The 21155-nt window shown below is 41.1% G+C and overlaps 1 protein-coding gene across 2 annotated transcripts in view; it reads right to left on the bottom strand.

Annotated features, from left to right (window-relative positions):
• Window positions 1–727: 727 nt before the first annotated feature.
• LOC144818437 (guanine nucleotide-binding protein G(q) subunit alpha) overlaps window positions 728–21155 on the bottom strand; it is a 479737-nt gene continuing 459309 nt past the window's right edge. For both annotated transcript variants that reach the window (XM_078675857.1, XM_078675858.1), the window contains exons 6-7: window positions 17849–18002; window positions 728–5419 (exon numbers count right to left, since the gene is read on the bottom strand). In XM_078675857.1, the coding sequence (XP_078531983.1) occupies window positions 5229–5419; window positions 17849–18002 (345 nt within the window). In that variant the 3' untranslated portion in view covers window positions 728–5228. The remainder of the gene's footprint in view (window positions 5420–17848; window positions 18003–21155) is intronic.

Here is a 21155-nt window from a genome sequence, read left to right as displayed (position 1 = left end):
ACCAGACTTTAATAACTGGTAGTCTGAGGGCCCAACATTACATGTCAGCCTTTGATTTGTATTATACTCCTGGGAAAATCTCGAAATGGTCTAGTAACCGTGGGAATTCGTGCAGTAGATGTGGTACCTTGGCTGCTGACATGATCCACATGTTTTTTTCCTGCTCCAAACTGGCCAAATATGTTCAAGATATTGAATCTTTTCTTGTCCAGATTTCTGGGAAAGCTTTGATGTTAACACCCACCTTAGTGATCTTATATAGATCACAAGTGGCATTTACTTACAACACATACAAATTTCAAGTCTGCAATAAGAAACAAAAGTTGAGTTTTTAGCAGTAAACCACGCTCGCCAGAAAGCTTCTTCTTCTTGGGCTATGTTGTGTTAAATTTGTTGATAACTTGAAACTATGTTTTGCCCTAACTTCTGCATGTAAGAGGTATTTAAATTTTTTTTTTAAATAAATCTATTACACTGATTATTTCAATTTGGAAATATTAAAGGCAGCCACTTAAGAAAATAGTGAAAAATCATTATTGGGCTGCTGAAGCTATCATTTACCCAGTGTCCTACAATGAGATCTAAGAATGCTCAATTTGTTGAATGTTCCATCCACACTTAATCTGAAAATCGCTTGAATAGCAAGCTTTACTCAAATTAATGAAAATAAGAATAGAAATCCAAAGTAATTGAGAGAAATGTGAATAAAGATACTGTAATACAAACATATGGCCAAAAAATACTATATTTTTAACCAGCAAGATCATTTGGGGCATTATCATACAACATTAGTTTCTTTTTTCAAAAAACTATTTCCCATCCCCAAACAATAGACAATACATGCATTTGAATGACATTTTAAGAACAGCAAGTATGATTCCTTAAATACTGCAGATTAAAAATGTATCTGACAAAACCCCCTCAATATACAGGTCTAATAAAGGTTGCACAGAACGCTGGAATTCCCAGCAACATGTGTCTTGTAGCATCCTTGGAGAAAAAAGTAACACTCTCTTACAATCAGATTGGTCCATCTTTTTTCAAGAGTACTATTTAGGGGTTGATTTTTTATTTTTTTAGAAAAATGCATTTGAAAGCCAATGTAGTCCCCAATCACATTAAGGACAAAGCAAACAAGGAGATATGTATCTCTATGCTTGGGAACAGAAATGCAAATTGCTTTCTAAATTTGATGTGCTTCAAAACTGATTGTAGTAGTGTAGTATTTGTGAGGCATCCACCCTGCCTATATGGAAAGACAACTGCAAGAATGGTTTGCTTTTGCCTTAGTGTGACATCAATATGGGGATTTTTCAAATTGTGTAAAGAAATCTGCCAAAAAAAGTCTGACAGACATGAGTCAAATATCTTACATGTTGAAGAATTCAGGTGTAAACGTCAAAAATGCAGAGATGTATTTTAACTGCATCAATGTCCGTCTTCCATTCCCAACTTGACTAGACCAGTATGCTTAAGTCAGGAGTCCTTATAGTAGTATTTCATTTAATTCCTAATGTTTAACTGGAAGGCAGGTCTTTGGTAGGCCATGATGCACCTTAAAATATTTCTTTAAATGCCTTTGATGCTAATTGATATGCTAAAGTGTTTGACAGCCCTTAGTGTGGGCATCAGTAACAGCAGAAGATAATTAAGTATTTGACTACACTTTACCTTCCAATGTTAAAAATGTCATTCTGTTCAACAATTTCATTCTAACGTGAGAGAATGCAGAACAACTGTTCAGGATCAACAACTTGTGAACTGTAAAGAGTATTTGCATCTCACAAATAAAGGCTTCAGGATATAGCGCATTCCTCCACGAACTAAGTAGTCAAATTCTGACTGATAGAGCATTCGGCACAAGGAGTCTTCTTCTCCCCAACTGAATTAAAAAAAACAGCAAAAACCCATAAGAATAACTGAAACAAAGCTCATATGACACAGAATAACTTAAAAAATTACAGTTCATACAAAGTCACAATCAAAATAATTTGAATTATAAAAAAGTAAACTGCCCTTGTAACTGCATTACACATTTGTGTCAGGACACTGATAGTTAACTTGTTAAAAAAAGGCAAGTTCAAGGTGTTTTCTTTTTTAGCACTAACATTACTGCTCTCTTGTGCTAGTGAACATCTAGTATACACCGACTCCCTAGTCTTTTTATGACATTCAATTAAACACATAGTTTTGGCAAAGTTACAAATAAAGTTTTTTGCCTTCCGCTTTAGGAATGAGGCACAAACTTCTGGAATTGACTCTGTAAGGCATAGTAAAGAAAAAAATCACCAATTTACAAATATTTTGTGATACATTCTCAGCGGGAACTGCTGTGCCATTTAAAAGGGAAAGTCACTTTGTAAACTGGGACTCCACAATAGGACACTGGACGATCATATGTTGTATGTAAAAATTATATTTGTATCCTCTTTAGTTTAACACCCCCCCAACCCCCCCTTATGCCTGGTCGTTTAAAATTTGCCTCAAGAGGCACAAGTAGCTTAATGGCAAACATTCACTAAATGTTGCGATTACAAGAATAGTAACTAAGAAACTTTAGTTAATATCCACGCTCCCAAAACCGTCACAAATTTGTGTGGGATGGAGATTTGTTTTTCCGATACAGAATAAAACCATGTTATGTCTCATAAAATTAGAAAACCTGACAGGATTTCTGCACTGGATACAATGGCTGTGGTGCTTCAGGCAGCACTAAATATTCTTTGTTGCCAATGTTTCATGATATTATCCAAATGTTCAAAAGAATGGTGACAGTTTTGACAATTTAACACATGTGCGGTGTACTCTAAAGCGGACATGTATAGCACTCAACAGATCGTGGTTTATAAAGTACACTGTTAATGGCGTAGTTTAGAGAAGCTGAGGACGTGCAAATGGCTAAATAGGCCTTCTTTTCTGTTGGGATCGATTTACACTTACAAAGTCATCAAGGATACTAAGTTATATTGTGAACCCACAGAGAATGTAATTTACAAAAAGCTGACAACCCATTGGATTTCAGGATAATAATGTATAAAAGCAGATTTTTACTGTAGCACGAAAATTGAGCTCCTGAGTCTTAGACACAGAAGCCTTTAGACCTTCTTCACAATTTACCTCAACTCGGGAATGCAAATGATTTTGTAGAGTATGATGCTAGTACCATTCTGTACAAAAGTCAATTGGATTTATTTTCTAAAAAAAAATCTGTCCCTAGTCAGAAATAAACTGACAAACTTTACATTCTCCTCTTTTAAAAAGTAAATAAAATAATATTGTTCAAATTGTGAATTAGCTATGAGACATACATTACAATTACATAGATACATTTCATCAATACAGCACATTCAAGTTGCCCAAAAAATGTATGATTACAAAGCCAATAAGGATGCTGCCATATATATAGAAAGATGTATGTACAATGATAATATCATTCATAAACTGAACTATACCTACAACCAGGTTTTTTTTTGTTTTTAACCTCTGTTACGTTAAATTACAGGTGTATTCCCAATGGAGTGAAAATTCAGTTGATTGGGTTTTTATTTCGAGAGAGGGTGGAAATTAGTAGGAAAAATAAGTATGGAAAACATTTTATCAGTATGCATTTGTTTACTTTGGTATTTAACCAACAAATCATCATTCTTCACCTCTTTCTCTATGTCACTCACTAACACCAATATCTTCAGCACTCTGGCCAATAAATTTGATTCGCACCAGTTAGAAGAATCATTTACACGGCCGTTAAAGGCTTGATTGCTACACAACTTGATTTGCAATCCTCTCGTTTCAAAAAGGGGGAAACATTTTCAAGCCTAGTTTCAAAACAGACATATCAACGTGTGCTTTAACTCATTTCTATAAACCGTGTAGTAAGATGTTTTTAAAACCTCTGATTCTTCAACAATACTGAACACTGAAACTCATAAAAAATGCCAAAGAGTAGTCAGTAAAAAGCCATGGAACGCAGTCTAACATGATTGGTCAGTAACTACAGTGAGAAAGGTTCTCAAGAATGAAAACTCATCAGTTATCTCTGAACTGTAATTGCATATACCTCAATAATACCACAGTCTGGTGCGCCCAGTAGCAAATTCTCTTATAGCGCCAATTTTTTGGCATGGATAATTGATCACTTGCTTTGAAAAAGCAAAGAATCCTGTGACCCAGACACAATCCTTAGCTTCAACTCAGTTGTGTCATCTTATCAGCCCACAAGCAGTCAATTTGGCATTTCGATCAAATACAACAACGCAAGCCTCAAGATTTTCCGTAAAAGCCTGATTAAGAATAATAAAATTGTGAAATAAAATTCATAATCCAAAATATAATACATCTCCCCTAGTTGAAGAGCAAAAAGTATACAATAAAACAACTTGTGTCTGGCACTGGGGATTGTGTAGTGTTGATGGTATACATGTGTTAGGCTTCTGCAACTTAAAATAAATCATACAAAATGGCACTTGAAAATGGGAATTCAACCAAACAGGTCACCCATTTATGCCTTTGCATCTTTTCCTTCTGCTACAGGTATGTGTTAACTGCCTTCTATGCATATGGCTAGATAACCCAATTATGGCTAAAGATAAACTCCATATACAGTGATCTATTGCTTGATGAGCTCCCATTGGCTTAAAACAAAGTGTCAAAGACAGTGCCAAAATTAGATGTGCTTTATACATAATAATTTAAAAATCACAGTATCAATATGTCTTATCCTTCAGAAAAAAGACATAAATTAGAACAGCTGATGGCGTGATGTATACTGGAACTAAAATTATGCCTAACTTTACTACACTAGAGAAAGACAGTCTAAAAAGGTATCTCTTAAGAAAAGGAGAACAAAAAGGTTTGTATGGAGTTGACAACGGTGAGACTGGGATAACCCACCTAGATTTTACCTCAGTAGCCAAAGAAATATTCACCATTACCCTGCCCTTGTAAGTGCACCACTAAGAGTTCCAAACACATTGTGTCACAAGGTTTCGCTTAAAAACAACTGAAAAAGAAAATCAGGAACTGTGCTGCAGCGAAGGTTCTCCAGCATATTTTGTTTTCCTCTATATAGTTTTAAATAAGATGATATTTACTACAAACTCTGTGAACACTTACAGAGTCCAGGACGGCAATAAATTAGTATTATGCAAATCGCTTTTCACAGATAATACAGTCCCTCTTGTATTTTCTTCAATGGCCCGAAAGGGGAAGGGAGGTTGAAATAGGCACAGTTAGACTAGGTTGTATTCCTTCAGATTTAACTGTAAGATAGTGTCCTTGACGGCTGCAAAGACAAAGCGGATGTTCTCTGTGTCTGTGGCACACGTGAAATGGGAATAGATGATTTTGTCGCTGTCGGGGTTCAGGTCCACAAACATTTTCAGGATGAATTCTCTTGCTGCTTGTGCATCACGCTGTGGTCCTTGTTTTGTAGAAAAAAAGAAGAGAAAACAAAGAGCATTAAGGGGAGCTTTCAGCAATGTTCTTATCATAGCACATATTTCCCCATATGAAAATGTTAAGATGGAAAAAGCAACAAGGGATCTAATACCCTACCATATGCACCTGAATAGACTTCAATTTGAGGCAGTCTTAGAGGAATATTTTCGAAAGGCTGTCGGGCTTACTCATTCAGATCCTAACGGGAAGTCCTACATAGTCAGTTTGAAGGGCAGTGTTATCAATGGATACAATGTTCCTTAGCCATTTGGTAGCCTTTGTGCCGCTACATAGGCATGCAAAACTACACAATAAACAAGCATACTCTTTCATACAAAGATGCCTAAATTTACTTTAAAAATATCTCACCTGTCCCCTTTTAGCTACAATCTAAAATCAAAAGGAGAGATAATTGCTGTTCCAAGATCGATTTCACATAGGGCTGAATACATATACCTCTACAACTTGTGGAGATTGATTCTGCTTTGCTAATTCACTGATTCCAAAAGAAATGTGCATAAAAACTGAACCCATCATAGATTTCAGAAAATACTCTAACTATTGTGTGTACTTCAGTGGATTGTCAGCATGCAGGCAATCCACTAGAAGAATCAGTATCATGCAAAAGCATATTTTTTCATGTTGATTCTCCATTGGGAAAAATGTCTATGTGGAAAAGATCTTCCATTAAACCTCACTAAAATAAAGTTGTCAGCCAACTCTTTCCTTTTTCACTCAAAGGGTAAGTTCTCGTTAGGATAAAATGGTGAACGTTTTTCTAGAGAAGAAAGGCGTCACAAACCATCTTGTGTATATCCACAAATGTATTTCTGGTTAAGGGCGTCGGGGCTCCGCCCCCTTTATTTTCATCCCCCCAGCGTCGGGCATTGCTAAAGTAAAAATACTCTTTAAGGGAAGAATGTTATAAAAAAAAATTACACACGTTTGTTGGGGGCAAGGCAGTTGATGTGCTGACACAGTGCCAGCCAGTCCGATGCATTCCTAAACTTTCTGTCTCTCGGCGAGCCCTGGAGACTGAGTCTAATGTATTTGCCGGGCGGCTGAGCTCACATCCCTGGGGTCTGTGAGGTCATCAGCTCGGCAAAGACTAGACTCGAGCTCCAGTCTCCACCCCCTGATGACGTGTGGGTAAAGTTTGGCACGGGCGCTCAGGTTGAAGCCCTGAAGCACCGGGAATCCACGTCAGTCAGGGAGAGGAGATGATGGTTACCCCACCCTTTCCAGATTCGTCACAGGGGGTGGTACCTGCCCTATGACGAGTTGAGAAGGGGTGGGGTTAGGGGTAGAGGCTGCAAGCAGGCGGGAAGTGCAAATGTCGATTGTGCGCAGTTTGCCGTAATTACTTCTGAAAAGACACTTTGCAGCCTCGAGGAGGTGCCGGTTTCCTGTGCTGCTAACTGCGGGACTTTATTGAGGCTGCAATTTGATCTCCAGCGCTTGAACTCTGGACTCGAAGACAGGTCTGAATGGATTATTTCGGGCCTGTAGTCAGAGATGAGACAGAAGCCGTGCTGACAGGACAACTCCAATGGAACATATCAGGGTCACTCACACTGGCATTCTATAACAAGCCCTCAGGAAGGTAAGCCCCATGGGAAAGTTTGGCAGTGAATACATTTGATTTAATTTGAAATAGAAGTATTTTTCTGTTTTTGTTCAGGTCGTAATTGTATTTCAGAACACCTTTGTTTTAAGGGAATGGCATGCTACTGGGACACAACATCTGTAATGATGGAATGTTCGCTCGTAGTTTTGCAGGATTTGTATAATGTGTATAAGTTTAAAAAGGAAGATATGCTTTTTACAACTGAGGGAATGAAATGCTGCCTAAATGGTCTCTATTTAAAAAAAACTGCATGCTTCACTGCCAAATGTAATGGTATTAATTTACCCTCATCCGGACGATGGAAATTGAAGTACCTCATGCTGGTATTCGTGCCATGCATTGAATGCTGTTGGCAAAATCTGGAACTCGCGCATCAATTTTGTTTTTGCTAATACATATTTCCTCTATTCTGTACAGCTATTTTCAATTTATCATATAATTATATTTTGTTTGCACAGTAATTTGTGACCGCTGGGTCGGTGACTGGTTAATACTAGGGTATTTGTGCTGGCAAAGGGCCTGTGCTCTGCAGCTGCCCTCACAGTCCAGCTGCTTCTGGAACCTGATGTTTGATAGACATAGATGAATACGAGGACAGGTCACAAACCTATGTCTTATTGCATTTTTCTGTAAAGATGACAGTACACTTTTTGGTGGTTGATTAATCAGTTTGACAGTACTTTCCATTTTTCACTGTCCTGTTTTGAGTCTGAGGCCTATTTAATTATTTTGTTTTTCAATCTATATCTTTTCAAGTATAGACAATTTGTATGAACAGTTTCCTGGTTGATTAACACTATAAAGTGGCACCAGATACTAAAGTCACATGCAAAGATTGTTTTATGTTTAATATTTTTCATTTATTACATGCAAATATCAGGAAAATGCGCTTTGAATGGTGTCAATACTTCTTACTGGTTGGGCTATGACCAGCGGCGGTGCGTCCATTGGGGGCGTTGGGGCGTTGCTCCACTAGCCATGTGGACGACCGTCATGCTGATGCTGCTCATACACGCTTATTTAATTTTTTTAATTATTTCTGAGAGCGCACTCTCTCGTGCCTTGCCTGGAGAGAGCTCTGCCGGGACAAGCCCGACTGAACCGCGGACATCGCACTGTTAAAGGACTGTGGGGGCGGGGCTGCGGCAGTGAGTGACAGCGCAGCAGAATAGAGATTTAGCCAGCAGCTGCAGCAGTGAGTGTGCGCATGTCAAAGTAAGGCCTAGTAATTTTTAGTACTGACCCAAGCATGCACACTCGAAGTACTGCTTCTTTCCTCCCTAAATTGTAACTCGAACATTGGCAGGGACCCGGGCCCCCGGGTCTCATTATGGGCAGGAATAACGCTGCTCTTAGCCAATCCTGGCGCAGTAGCTCTGCTAATGCTGCGCCATCATTGGCTGGAGTCACCGTGCTGACTACAGATGGTGCCGCCGCCGCGCGTGGAGTGGTGGATGCTCATGCCGCACTGCATGGCCAATCACACCATGGCGTATGCAAAGCCATGCAGTGGATTGGCCATTTCCTCTAGTGATGTTGGTACGTCACCGCGCCAGGCGCGCTAGTGCCTGTTGTGCCACGAGGCACGAGAGAGTGTCCAGTCGTCGTGTCCCTCACCTCGTGCTATGCTCGCCGCTGTTTGTACTCACTAAGACAACAACAGTACAGTCAATGTAAGCTTTTTACACTGTGTGTGACAGGGCTGCATTTAGGAGGCTTGGGTAAGAGCATTACCTCCCTGTGATTGGTCTCTCCGTGTTCGATATGATAGTTACATCTCACAATCGGTGTTTCAGCATAAGCGGGCCCAGGCAACAAACAGAGAAAAAAGATGTTCTATAACATAGTCTTTCACCTTCAAATGCTCGTTTAACTGATAACTGACAGCACTCTCTTCATAGGTCACACGGTAATCATTCCCAGGGCACCAGAGGGTGGTTGGTTCTCGCTCTGCTGTCCCGTGAGAGGAGCTCGTGGCCCCTTCCATATCCATTCTCGCAGCGACCTAGGACCGTGATCGGACCATCTGAGGTGGTGATTCTGACATGCGTTCACTTCACACAGACGACACATACACGCACTCAAGCGGACATACCATATGACAGAGTTTGAAAGCACCCAGTGCACACAATGGCAGGAACATCTGAACAAATAAGCTCCCTTGCATAGTCACCAACTCCACATTTAAGCTGTTTAGAACTCAGTAAACATCGTGAATGGAATTGCCAAACACCCTGGCATCGAAGAGGTTAAAGTGCTTGCAGCGTCCCTGTTTGTGGCGGAGTTGGACTTGGCGTGTGGACAGCAGTGTGCATTACATGTATGATTGTCATCAATGTCTTTTGGCACAATATCAACCAGAAGCTGTGCGTGGTTGATTAGAGTAATGAAGTAACCCACTCACTACTGGTGTCATGGCTGTCACCAAGTGTAAACAGCAATGCGTGCGCATGTCTTCCGTCATTGGTTTATGAAAGGTGCCCAGCGTGGTCTGACCAATAGAAAGTGCTGCTACTGACAGCACTTTGAGTGAAGTGCCGGACTGCAGTGAAGAGATGTTGCACTGCAATTAGAAGTACTGATGGTGTCGGAGATGCTTCGATGCACATGAATCAATAGTTGTATCCTTTGTGACCAGAACAGAACGCAAAATCATGCCTAAAACCAATGAAAAAATACATAAATGTTTCTTTACATGACTGCTTACAGTCCACATGCATCAGTGTGCAAAGTTCCTATTGGCACAACCCCGGCCTGCAAAGCCCGGCGCAGTGGAGGAAGAATTAACTCAGCCTCCCCAGGCAGTAACTCCTGGGCTGCGCACCGACTGTTTGCCGGACACTGCAGCTCAACTCCCATGATGCCAGGCCAGGGTGGCCCCCTCATTCCCTGCACCCAATATGTTACCGGAAGGGTCCGCGCCTCACGGCCCCCCCATGTCAGTCACCCCTGCCATGCCCTTAACTATAAACCCCTCGCGCCGACCCGGCGCAGTTCTACATATCGCCAACCCCCCCGCACCCCTCTACACCTGGGCAGGCCCAACTCTTGGTGCCAGGGGATAGCCTTGCCCAAACCCAGCAGGTGATGAGCGGACGCTGGGAGCGAGACCGGCTCTGCCGTCGTCAGCTCCGGCAGAGTCTGGCACTTGGAAAGAAACCCTACTCAGTGGTTATTAGTGCATTCTCTGGGAAGGTGTGGCAGTTGATCTTGTTGTCATGTATCATAGCACTAGTGTGGCCTTATCATAGATGTGCATTCAGGAGCTGACCGAGTGTTGAATTTTAACATGTTTGGACAAGGTGAATTAAGTGTGCAGTGGCATCCTTTCTGTTGTACTTAGTGTGAGGTTACATTACGATAAGACATTGGAAGATGCAGTTGCTGTCTTACAGGTAGCATGTGTCAGCACTGAGAGTGTGCAAGTTTAATTTCTATTGACTGAATAGTGTATCAAACAGCATTTCTTCACTAAGATATGCGATTTACGAATAATAAAAATATACTCACTGATAGTTAGGGGCCACTACTAGGTGTCTTTGAGCCGAGCGAAGGAACAGAAAAGGATCACAGGAATACTGTTTCCTTTCGAGATAATTACTTATGTTTCTTTATTTTCCCAGTAACAGCTTTTTTCAGACACAAAGAAAGAGACAGGAGAGGGGGAGTCAAAGTAAGGGAGGGGCGGATAAAGATGGGGAAAGACAGAGAGGAAAAGATAAAGACTTTAACAGCCAGTGTGACACCAAGACAGACACTGAAAGAAAGAGGAAGACATAAGACAGGGACTCTGAGACAGCCAAACTGAGGCAGAGAATACAAAGGCACTCATAGCCTGGGTGAATCCCAGACAGGAACAGAGAGAGCAGTAGGACATGCAAAGAGAGGAATAGAGAAAGTGGAATGGCAGATAGGGAGAGAGGCAGAGAAAGGGAGAGACAGAATAAATACAAAGATGCGGAGAGACATAATTCGGGATTAAATTGGGAAAGACACAGTTTGACAGAGAGGAAGATTTAGTGACAGCAAGAAAAAAGAAAAAGCAGGAGAAAAGAAGGCGAGAAAGCCAGAGAACAGGAGAAATGAATGGGGAGTGTGAAAGTCAGAAGAAAAGATGGAGAGAAAGAAGAGAAATATAAGATGAGGAGAGAATAGGGAAATAGGGAAAGAGAGAGAGACAGCACAAGACAAACAGACAGCTGAAAAAAGGGAGAGAAAGAAACTTGAAGAAAAAAACAGAGGACGATGAAGCGACAGGGAGGGAGAGGCAGGGAAGGCAGGGAGGCTTCAAACAATGAGGGGAAAAGTGACATAAGGAGCGAAAAAGGAAACTAAACACATTTCAGATTTGTAGAATGTGTGCCTTTCGACATATGCCTTAAGATTTGTTGCAGATGACAGTGAAGTTTTTTGATTCTTTGTCTCTGTAGTACTTGCTAGATTTGTTGGCCTTGTCAGAACTTATTTCTTCCCTGAGTTGGTGTGTCTTAACCCTAGATTTTGAGGCACTCCTTTCCGAGCACTGCAGCACTGCCGCTCCAAGCCTTCCTCCAGGACTGGTATTGCGGCGAAAACCCACCTGTCCACATATATGGTTCTGGTCTGGCGGCCCCCTTCTGATCTATGGCCAACTGTGGACATCCACCAACGACTGCCCCTGCACACCCCAACTTACTGCACCCGCTGCCGCTGTTTCTTCTAGGCCTGCCTTTCCAAAACCAACACACAGTGCACTAATGGCTTATCTCTGGAGGCTCTATACAGCACTACTTGTAAGGCTGCGCCTCTTGTTTTTCACACCTTTACGTTGCACATTGTCCTTATTTTTACAGTATTGTTGTTGCTAACTGAGCACTGCTCAATCCCCCCACCTTTCCATTCCCCTTTGGGGAAGCCAGATGACGACAGAGGGCAGGTGGGAGGGCATGGGAGAGCAAACTGAAAACAGGGGGAAAGCAATCATGAGGTGTTGCCCAATAAGGAATGAAAAGATACATTTTACCCCAAACGTTTGGTCCTTGTTTTTTCAGTGGAAAAGCCATAATGTAGGATTCCAAGTGAAGGCAGGGTGAAGAAGCAGTCGTAAGCATGAAGGATGCCTTAGAAGAGCACCAGTCACCAGCTAAGGGCTTCAGGCACTTCGGGCTCCCACTGGTTAATTGCTGACAAGAAGAGCCAAGGCTAGGCAGCATAGATCACAGCCCATATCAAGTTCCTAAAGGTGTTGTTGCACCAAGGATATTGTTAATGTTTTTCCTAGAGAGAGATCAGAGTTTTGTCTAATGGAAGTTTTGACTCATGGAAAGGTAGCACAGAAGGTTAATGTGCCTGCTGCAAAGAACATGTACTTGATGCATATCACAAAATGCACATTATGTAAATAGGTCAGTGAGTCACTGTTTTTGTCAGAGAGATCCTTTTGTTACTTGCAGTTTGTAAGTTAAAATCCTAACATTCAACTGCAAGCTAATAACGTCATCTAAGAGCTGCATGCAAACTGCAAGGATAAAATTGGAGTGTTATGTATGAAGTTCTGTGGTTATACTGAATCAGCAGCTACCTATGTTATGACATCTATTAATGTAAGAACTGCACTTTCACATTTGCTTTATTACCCTTCCTGCTTTCTCAAATTTGCATGAAAATGCACCATTTGTCCACGCTTTTTTCAAAATTTTCTCGGGGGGAAATCCCCCCGAACCCTCCTTAGAGGGTTCGGGCTCGCTCGCTGCGCTCGCTACGGTGTAGTACGATTATAGTTTTACGCCCCACCACTTGCAAATGTCACCAGCCGCCACTGGTGTACACGTCAGTATGCATGCCTGCAATGCCAGGGCCCACTTCCCACGAAACACTGATTTTCCCACGCATGCCTCTACAATTACAACTGCAGACAATTCACCGTACACAGATTATCCATATGCAAAAGCAGAAACTTCCAGTGACCTAGAGTTTACGACTCAGTGAATTTATTCCCATAGAACAGCCTTTGGTACATATAAGTCCCAGTAAATGTACCACAAGTGTGATCAGATAATTTCCTCCTTAGTTTGCCTCACTTACTCTTATCCACATAGAATCTTTGGATAGTGCTGAGCCCTTTGTGTCTCCCAGCCAGAGAGCAATATAGGAAACTCAAGTGTAGGGCCCAGTGGGCAACTACGTTTAAGACCTGAAACTTTATCATCTCATAATTTGTATACTTCACTAACTTGTGTCATTGCAATATTAATCTGGGTGCCCATTTCAGTCAAACATTGTTAGTCTTACGGCAGCGTAAAGCTTATGATTTAGTGACATAGTGCTGGAAACCCATTAAGTACTGCACTGTGATATTTTCTGGGATGTATTTAGTTCTATATTCAGTGAAATACTGCTAATTTTAGATGCTTAAGTTTGAAATGTTTACGCATCTCAGACTTTTGCCTGAATAGACATCCAACCCAAACATATCCATTTTGGGTAAGAATAATTTGTCTCAACGTCAGTCCTTTCTTTTGGTGAAGTTAGTGTTTAAAAACCCTGCATCCAGTCGATAACTCAAAAATAGCTTGCATTTGAAGCAGAATTCATTATCTGTCAACTCTTTAGTGTCATACACGTCCTTTATGTCATTGCAAAAATGTATGAATTTGCTTGAGCAGAACACTTCTTAGCATTTCCTTGGTATGAAAATAGACTGCCCACAGTCAATTCAGTTTCTCCGCTCTTGATGTTGTGCCTGATTTTGAGTACTTTGCTATAAAATCAAGTTGAATAATATCTAATATTGCATCAGAACCAGTTTAACAACATCTAAAACGTATAAAACTGTGGGGTATCCAGAATCTGCCTGGCGCAAATTCCCAGAACACTGGTACTCAATCATTATAAGGGTAATTTTTTATGTATAAAATAAATGAGAACAAGAATAATTTTCATCACAAATGCATGTTCCAATAACTAATTTAATTGTTCGATATATGGTTAGAAACAAAATAAAACCTAGTGGATACACACTGGATAGAAACTATACCTCACAAAGATTTTACATTTGAGGTGGGCATTAACGTTCTCCACTAGTTGGTACAGCAAAATAGAACTTTAAATCAATAGATATTAAACAAACATCTAATGTGTTTAAATGATATGATATTGTCCGTATTCTGATAAGAGAACCCTTACTCTGTTGGTGGGGGATGCGAATACCCACCTCATATGTAAAATGATTTGTGGTGTATAGTTTGGTATCCAGTGTGTATACATTATGTTTTATTTTGTGTCTAACAGCCCTGAAGAAAAGATTGTGTCTTTAAACATGTATTTCCAGTTCGGCTGTATTGCAGTGACATCATATATCAAATAATAAAAGATGTTATTGGAACAAGCATTTGTGATGAAAATTATTCTCAGATTTATTTTGTTTAAACATCTAAAACATATTTAATAATTAGAGTGTAAATCAAATTCCTAAATAGAGTACTAGAAATCTAAATTTTCAAAATAAATGACTGTCAATTGTTTTGTCTTTTGATGTTGCGTACACCCTACATGGCTCTCCGTAAGACCCCAACAGTGATCCAAATACACGTTGTACGCTCCTCCCATTAATAAAGTCTTTATTTAGTTACTAGTTGATGGCTCTTTGTTTTTTACTCTATTTTGTGCACTCAAGTCACTGAACGATCCTCAATGTTGCAGCTATTTCTCTTGGCGATTCAGATCTAACACCCCCTTTCTTCCCATAGGCCTCAAAAACACCTGTTGGTGGGTCCTCTATTATCTTCTGGGGGAACTTCACGCATGCCTCAAACTCTTCTGTAGTCACACTTATCTGGATGTCTCTCTTCTGCTTTGCCTGCCATATTTCAACGAGCCTGCCGCCAACCTTTCATACGTGTTAGGATAACTGATGGTATGCTGTGTAGTGTCAACATAGGCAAACAGTGCATAGATGCAAATTTGGGATCAGCCATGATGTGTTTTGCTGCATTGCATAACAAAATATTATGAAATATTAAGAAATAAAAACTACCCATTATACATAGTAATACGATTACAATCTTGATCGCATATGGGAGCTGGATAAAGCTTACACTGCCAAGACGTGTGTACAAAAAAGACTTTTAAACCGCACATTGAGAAATATATTGCGTAAAGTAATATAAACAATTGTATTTTGTTGCATAGCACTGGCTCCTGGAAATATGCTGTTAAGTAACACACAAAAAAAAGCTTTGCTCCGAGGTATTTTATTGAACTAGGACCAATGAAAGGCTTGATCAGTCATACCAGGGTTCGAACTTTCCTACACCTAATCTACACATTACCTGGTGTAGATTGGACACAGCACTCAGCAGTGAGCTTATACCCTCGGGCAGTTTTATTGGTCTTGAAAGGTAGGATTTAAAGTCCAGGAGCCTCACTACAATTAATGTAGACTCTTTCACTACCAGCAAAATGCAGAGAACTGCCTTCATGGAGGCCTCGGGTTGGACAGTGAAACTCCATAGGAGCTCCATTGGATCCGGTGCCTGCCAACTCTACTCCCCTTTGCCTCAGCACTGGCGCAAGCTCAGACCCTATACATACGTGCCCACACCCAGACTTGGAAAGCAAACAAATGCTGACAAATCATACACTCACACATTCATAGGCATATTGCAGTAGCTATTATTATAGAAGGTCCTGAAGAAAGCCAGGGTAAGTGGCCCATATTGGCAGAAACTAGTCGACCTGCGATCTACGGCACATTTGCTGGGAGTCGTACCTGCATTCCTTTTAATAGGTTTGGAAGCAAACATTAATAAAATTGTTTGGTTTGCTGCCATGTCCTTTTTAAAATTCCTCACTATTTTTGCACTGCACTTAATTCGTCCTGTGTTTTTTGGACTAGAAACTGTTGGTCATTGAACACTGGTCTTCATTGGGTTCTGGTCATCTGTCTTTTGCTCCTAGGTCACAGTGTTACCCTTCGTGTGGATGGGGTACTGTGACAGGGAAGCTTGAATTCCAAATGATGACACTGGCCACGGAAGGCAGTTGATGGAAATCCTACCTCTATCTTCCCTCTTTAGTGATAGCTCACTCTTACTGTCTCTTCAAAATTGGATGTGACCTGTTAAGAAGATATCACAGGTGATTTCTCTTTCTTTATCTTTAGCTCTTTCAGACTACCAGATTGTATTGTTATTAGTTATGATTCGGGGTTTGAATCTGGTGTAGGTCTTTAAATAACTTCCCTATGACCCTTGCTTCTTCGTGAAGTTTATTTTTTGCAGGTTACAAATGAAGACAACGCGGTACAAATGTGGGACTAACAAGCCTATTAACGAATCAGAAGCCAGCATTTACAAAGGACAATGGCACACGCCAATGAAAAATATTGGCGGAGAGTGGGCGGAGCTTCAACTCCATAATGTAATACAGCATGCCTCGCAGAGCAGCGCATGTCCTGCCCAGGCTCGACCTAAAAAGGAGATGCCTGAAGTAATACAAGTCTTGGGTTATCAGCTAGGGACCCTATTAAGACTGGTGCACAATTGCCCTTGTCAAAAGGTAAATAGATACTGTATGCTTTTCCATCAATCTAGGATGTGGCCCACTAACAACATTAGGATAAACTGCACGACAGAGGAAAACAGAGGAATGCCATGGGTGCCAAAGCGCAAAAACATCACATCGCCAGCAACACCATGCAGGCTAACAGCCACGCAACAGACCTTCAAACAAACCTCTACCACACTAAATCATACACTAACTCAAGCAATATCTACCATGACCACTATGGCACACCTGCCACTAAACGCAATGCTTAACCTTTAGGTAACTTATTGGACACAATTCAGTTTTAGGAATTAACCAAAATACTGTATCCATAAAACCTCATCGTATTAAGACTCAAACTTTGGTGTGCGAGAAACAAGAGAACCATGTAGTAGTGGCCACCTTAGAGAGTTCACAGTGCTATATGAATCAATCACATTTACACAATATGTCTCTTAATCCCTATGCGTTTCTTCTCTTCATTCCCCTTCCTCGTCATCATCACTTCCATCTACCATTTAAGCTCTGAAACTACTGATTATTATTAATAAGGCTCCCTGTTTTCCGTTTTTACCGCTTTTTACCGATAAATACAGACAGAAAATCATTTATTTTCCTGTCTGTATATGTAAATGTGGATAAAAACGGAAATTTGTCTTTTTTTTAGTGATTATAAAAATCAGTCATGACTGTCAAGCTAGGAGCTGTGTAGATTTACAGGTAAGCAGTTAAAAAATAAAGAATTATTGTTATGAGGCTTTAACTCCAGTATATATGCAAAAGGTTGGTACAAACATGTTCATATATGTGCATTGATTTATCATCTGTTGGACTTCATATTATTGCAATCGGTCATACATTCAGATAGGAGTTTACATTTATCATTTAAATAACTGTGGAAATGTACTATTTTTGCTTTATTTGTCTTACAAAACCCAAAATAAAAATGGATAAATACAGATAAAATTTGAAAAAATAAATATGGATAAATACAGACGCAAATGTCAAGAAAATAAATACCATAAAACCGGGAGCCCTAATTATTAAACATTGTGGACAAAAGCAATTGAAATTCACTTTCAACACAGAACAACTCCGACACAACCAGATAAGACCAGGTCATCATTACAAATCATGGGTACAAGCAGATTGCCCTCTAGGGGCGAAAACGCAGAGGATTCTCTAGCAATCCTGTTATTCAACTCAAGGCTGCAAAAGAAAATATTGTGTGTATTACTTTTAACCCTAGACCCAACTTACCGTCATACTCTGGAAAATAGTCAACTAGATGGGAGTACATTATTTTCTCCTCCAGAAGATCCTTCTTGTTTAGGAAGAGAATGACTGATGAATTCTGGAACCAGGGATATGTAATAATCGTTCTGAAGAGTGCTTTGCTTTCCTCCATCCGGTTCTGTAACGAAATGTAAGAACACACAGTTATCAGTGATTTTACTGTACATTTAATGCCATCTGGAGTCTACATAACATAAAACAAAACATGTCAACACCATATATCGATAACTGCATGCCAGGAACTTCTCAATATGAGGAAAGAGTAAATATTATTGCCGTGCCGCACCTAAGGTCCCCAATCAAAAGGGTATTTATTATGTTTTCGTATTGAAAGCAAGCTTCCAAACTTGCGCGCACACACCACTAGATGGTAGCAGATGCTAAGTTTTCTCTTTCATAACAGTACATGTCCCTTCTAAAGCGAAAATCGGGTGTTTGCGGCATTTGGAATATGCAGAGGACGTGTCTGGAGGGCCCCCCATATTATTTTTTTGGCCTAGGCCTCGCAAAACGTCCGACAACGCTCCTGCGTGCTAAAACTAAAGTGTTCACTTAGCAGCACAGAGAACCCTCTTACTTGCTCCTTCACCGTCACTAAACAAGTAACGAAGAGACGGTCTTCTCGGAAATCAACAATACCTTAAAGCATTCTTGGTAAGAGCTGGAACAGGCAGAGCTTTTTCAAAATCCTATAGTTGGGTCTAAGATCTAGACAGGGTAATGAATGGTCCTCTCGCAGAAAATAGGAGCCATCTGTCCAAGTCACCTTAAAAGCTAGTAACATTCAAGATCTTACAAGGTATATTTGCCCAAAACTACTTTGACAGACAATTAACATGTTTAGGTACATGGGACCCTTGAGGCTCACCAGGTGATCGAACAACAGTGCGATACGAGATAAAGTGCAAGGCATTTAAGACCTGTGCCAGACAGATCTACAGAGGAGAATGAGTGAAGGAGATCACCGTGAACAGCAGGATCAAACCCTGCAGACAGATGAACGAATGCCAGGGAGTTCCATTAGAAGCTGGTATTTGCCCTCCGGATGCTGGTGGTAAACATTTTTGTGAAAGGTGCTTATCTAGCAAAGTTGGGTCTACGGCAATTGCGTTGGCTACTTTAATAGCAAACATCGATACATTATAAACAATTGATTTCACAAGAACAATGTGGTTACCAATATTAAATTAATTGTTTTCGTATGCTTCAAGGCAATGTCAACGTTGGGAGGTACCACCAAGATTTAGGCAAGCTCTAACTAACGAGCAGTGCAAGACAGCTCAGCACAGCAGAGACAGAAGTCTGCATAAATGCATGAAAATCTATGGTAAGAGATGGTGCACACTGTTATGAATGGAAAAAAAACAGAAGAGGCAAAAAGCATCCAAAAAAAGAGGAAACAAGATTCCTTAGTTCCAGTGGTACACAGATATGGGACACAATGTTGTGCTGTGACCACAGACAAGCCCAGCAACCAATTGGTGTAATAGAATTAACCCTGGGCATAGTTCGCGCAGTCGTGCTTCGCCTATGTACGCGAAGTGCTCTTCGCACTACGCACGTTAAGCGTAGCTAAGCGAACTGCGTAGTGTGGTAGGGAAATGCTGTTAGCAATGATTGCACAGTGCCGGATGCTTGTCCGCACTGTGCAATCATAGCGAACGGCATCATGCATAGTGCAAGTGGTCGTTTTCTGCCGCTCGAGTAGATTTGTATCCGAGCGGCAGCTTCCTCAACGCGGAATGGTAGTTTCTCATCGCATGCGGTCGCAAGCATACACGAGCACTCACAATGAAAAACCTGACCTCCCCGCGTTGAGAATCTCGCCAGGAGGTTTATTTTCCATGCTCGCAATCAGCAACTTCATGTTGCCGATCGCGAACGAGGAAAAAGCCTCGCCGGGATGTTGATTTGGCTCGCTCGCGGTCGCCAACTTGACGTTGACTACTGCGAGCGAGCAAAAAAAGCCTGCTATGCATTTTTGCACTGTGCTACGTGCGATTCGCGTAGTGCTTAGTTGCACAAACTACGCACACTTAGCGAGTGTAGCATAGTTTTCCATCCAGGGTTAAATACAATCCATGTTGAGAGAAAATGTGCCTAACATGCCATCTCCAGACTATTAATCTGGAGAAGCTGCTCCCCACATAATACATAAAACATTAGCACTTGGAACGTGTCTGGCTTGCAATCTTAATATATGGCTGCAATACATACAGTAGACCACATGGTGGTGCCTTGTCATTAGACAACGCATGTTAAGTTCTAAGTACTACTCTATGGCACACGAAAGTCGTAATGTTGAGTCAATGGCACAGCTGCATGTGCACTTGACAACTGACACCTAAAGCGGTCTCGCACCAGACGGTATGAACCAAATGCTGAATCCAGAAGAAAAACACAAGAGATCTTTTTATTTAGGATGTTTAACAAGTAAAGCACTAGGAAATGAGTAGATGGAAGTCAGAGCTAAAGAAATATGAACTACCACAGAGCATGACCTAATAGATGTTTTTTCCAACTAGGGAGCAATGCCTAAGAAATAGGGCAAAACGTCCAGCCCCTATTACAACTACCAACCATATGGCGGCACATACAATGAGGACATACTGAGAGGAATTCCTTGGGAGAAAAACTGAAGTAGTGAGATAATTGCCAGGGAGCACGAAAGTGCTTCCTATACAAAAAATGGGAATCTGAAATTGTTAAAAGAAAAAAAACTGCAGGGAATTCAGCTTGGTGATTTGGTAGGCATTCAGATAAAGCAGAGATAGTTTACTAAAGCGGAGTCAATGAAGAACGGGTAAATGTAACTCATGCACACTATTGCGTTTGTAAAAAATGTAAATTCTTTTGGGCATGCTCGGGAGGCCAAAATGTCAGATCAATCAATCAATCAATACATTTATAAAGCGCACTACTCACCCTCGAGGGTCTCAAGGCGCTGAAGAGGGGGGGCGCTACTGCTCGAATAGCCAGGTCTTGAGGTGTTTCCTGAAGGTGAGATGGTCCTGAGTCAGTCGTAGGTGTGCGGGGAGGGAGTTCCATGTCTTGGTGGCCAGGTAGGAGAATGATCTTCCTCCCATGGTGGTTCTGCGAGCTCAGCATCGTGCCCCCTATAATCCAGCATTTATCCTCTAAACCACCTACCATCCACCTTGCCCATGGATAAGCTGTACCCCACAGCCCGAGACGAGCACTCCCATTCTGCCGTCTACGCTAACGGAGAGACCATTCGTCCCTACCACCGCTTACCGCTCCTGGTACTGAG

This window comes from Lissotriton helveticus, chromosome 2_1 (assembly GCF_964261635.1).
Source record: "Lissotriton helveticus chromosome 2_1, aLisHel1.1, whole genome shotgun sequence".
Taxonomy (NCBI): domain Eukaryota; kingdom Metazoa; phylum Chordata; class Amphibia; order Caudata; family Salamandridae; genus Lissotriton; species Lissotriton helveticus.
The sequence above is the reverse complement of the archived record's forward strand: the minus strand, read 5'-3'. Positions and strand labels throughout refer to the sequence as shown.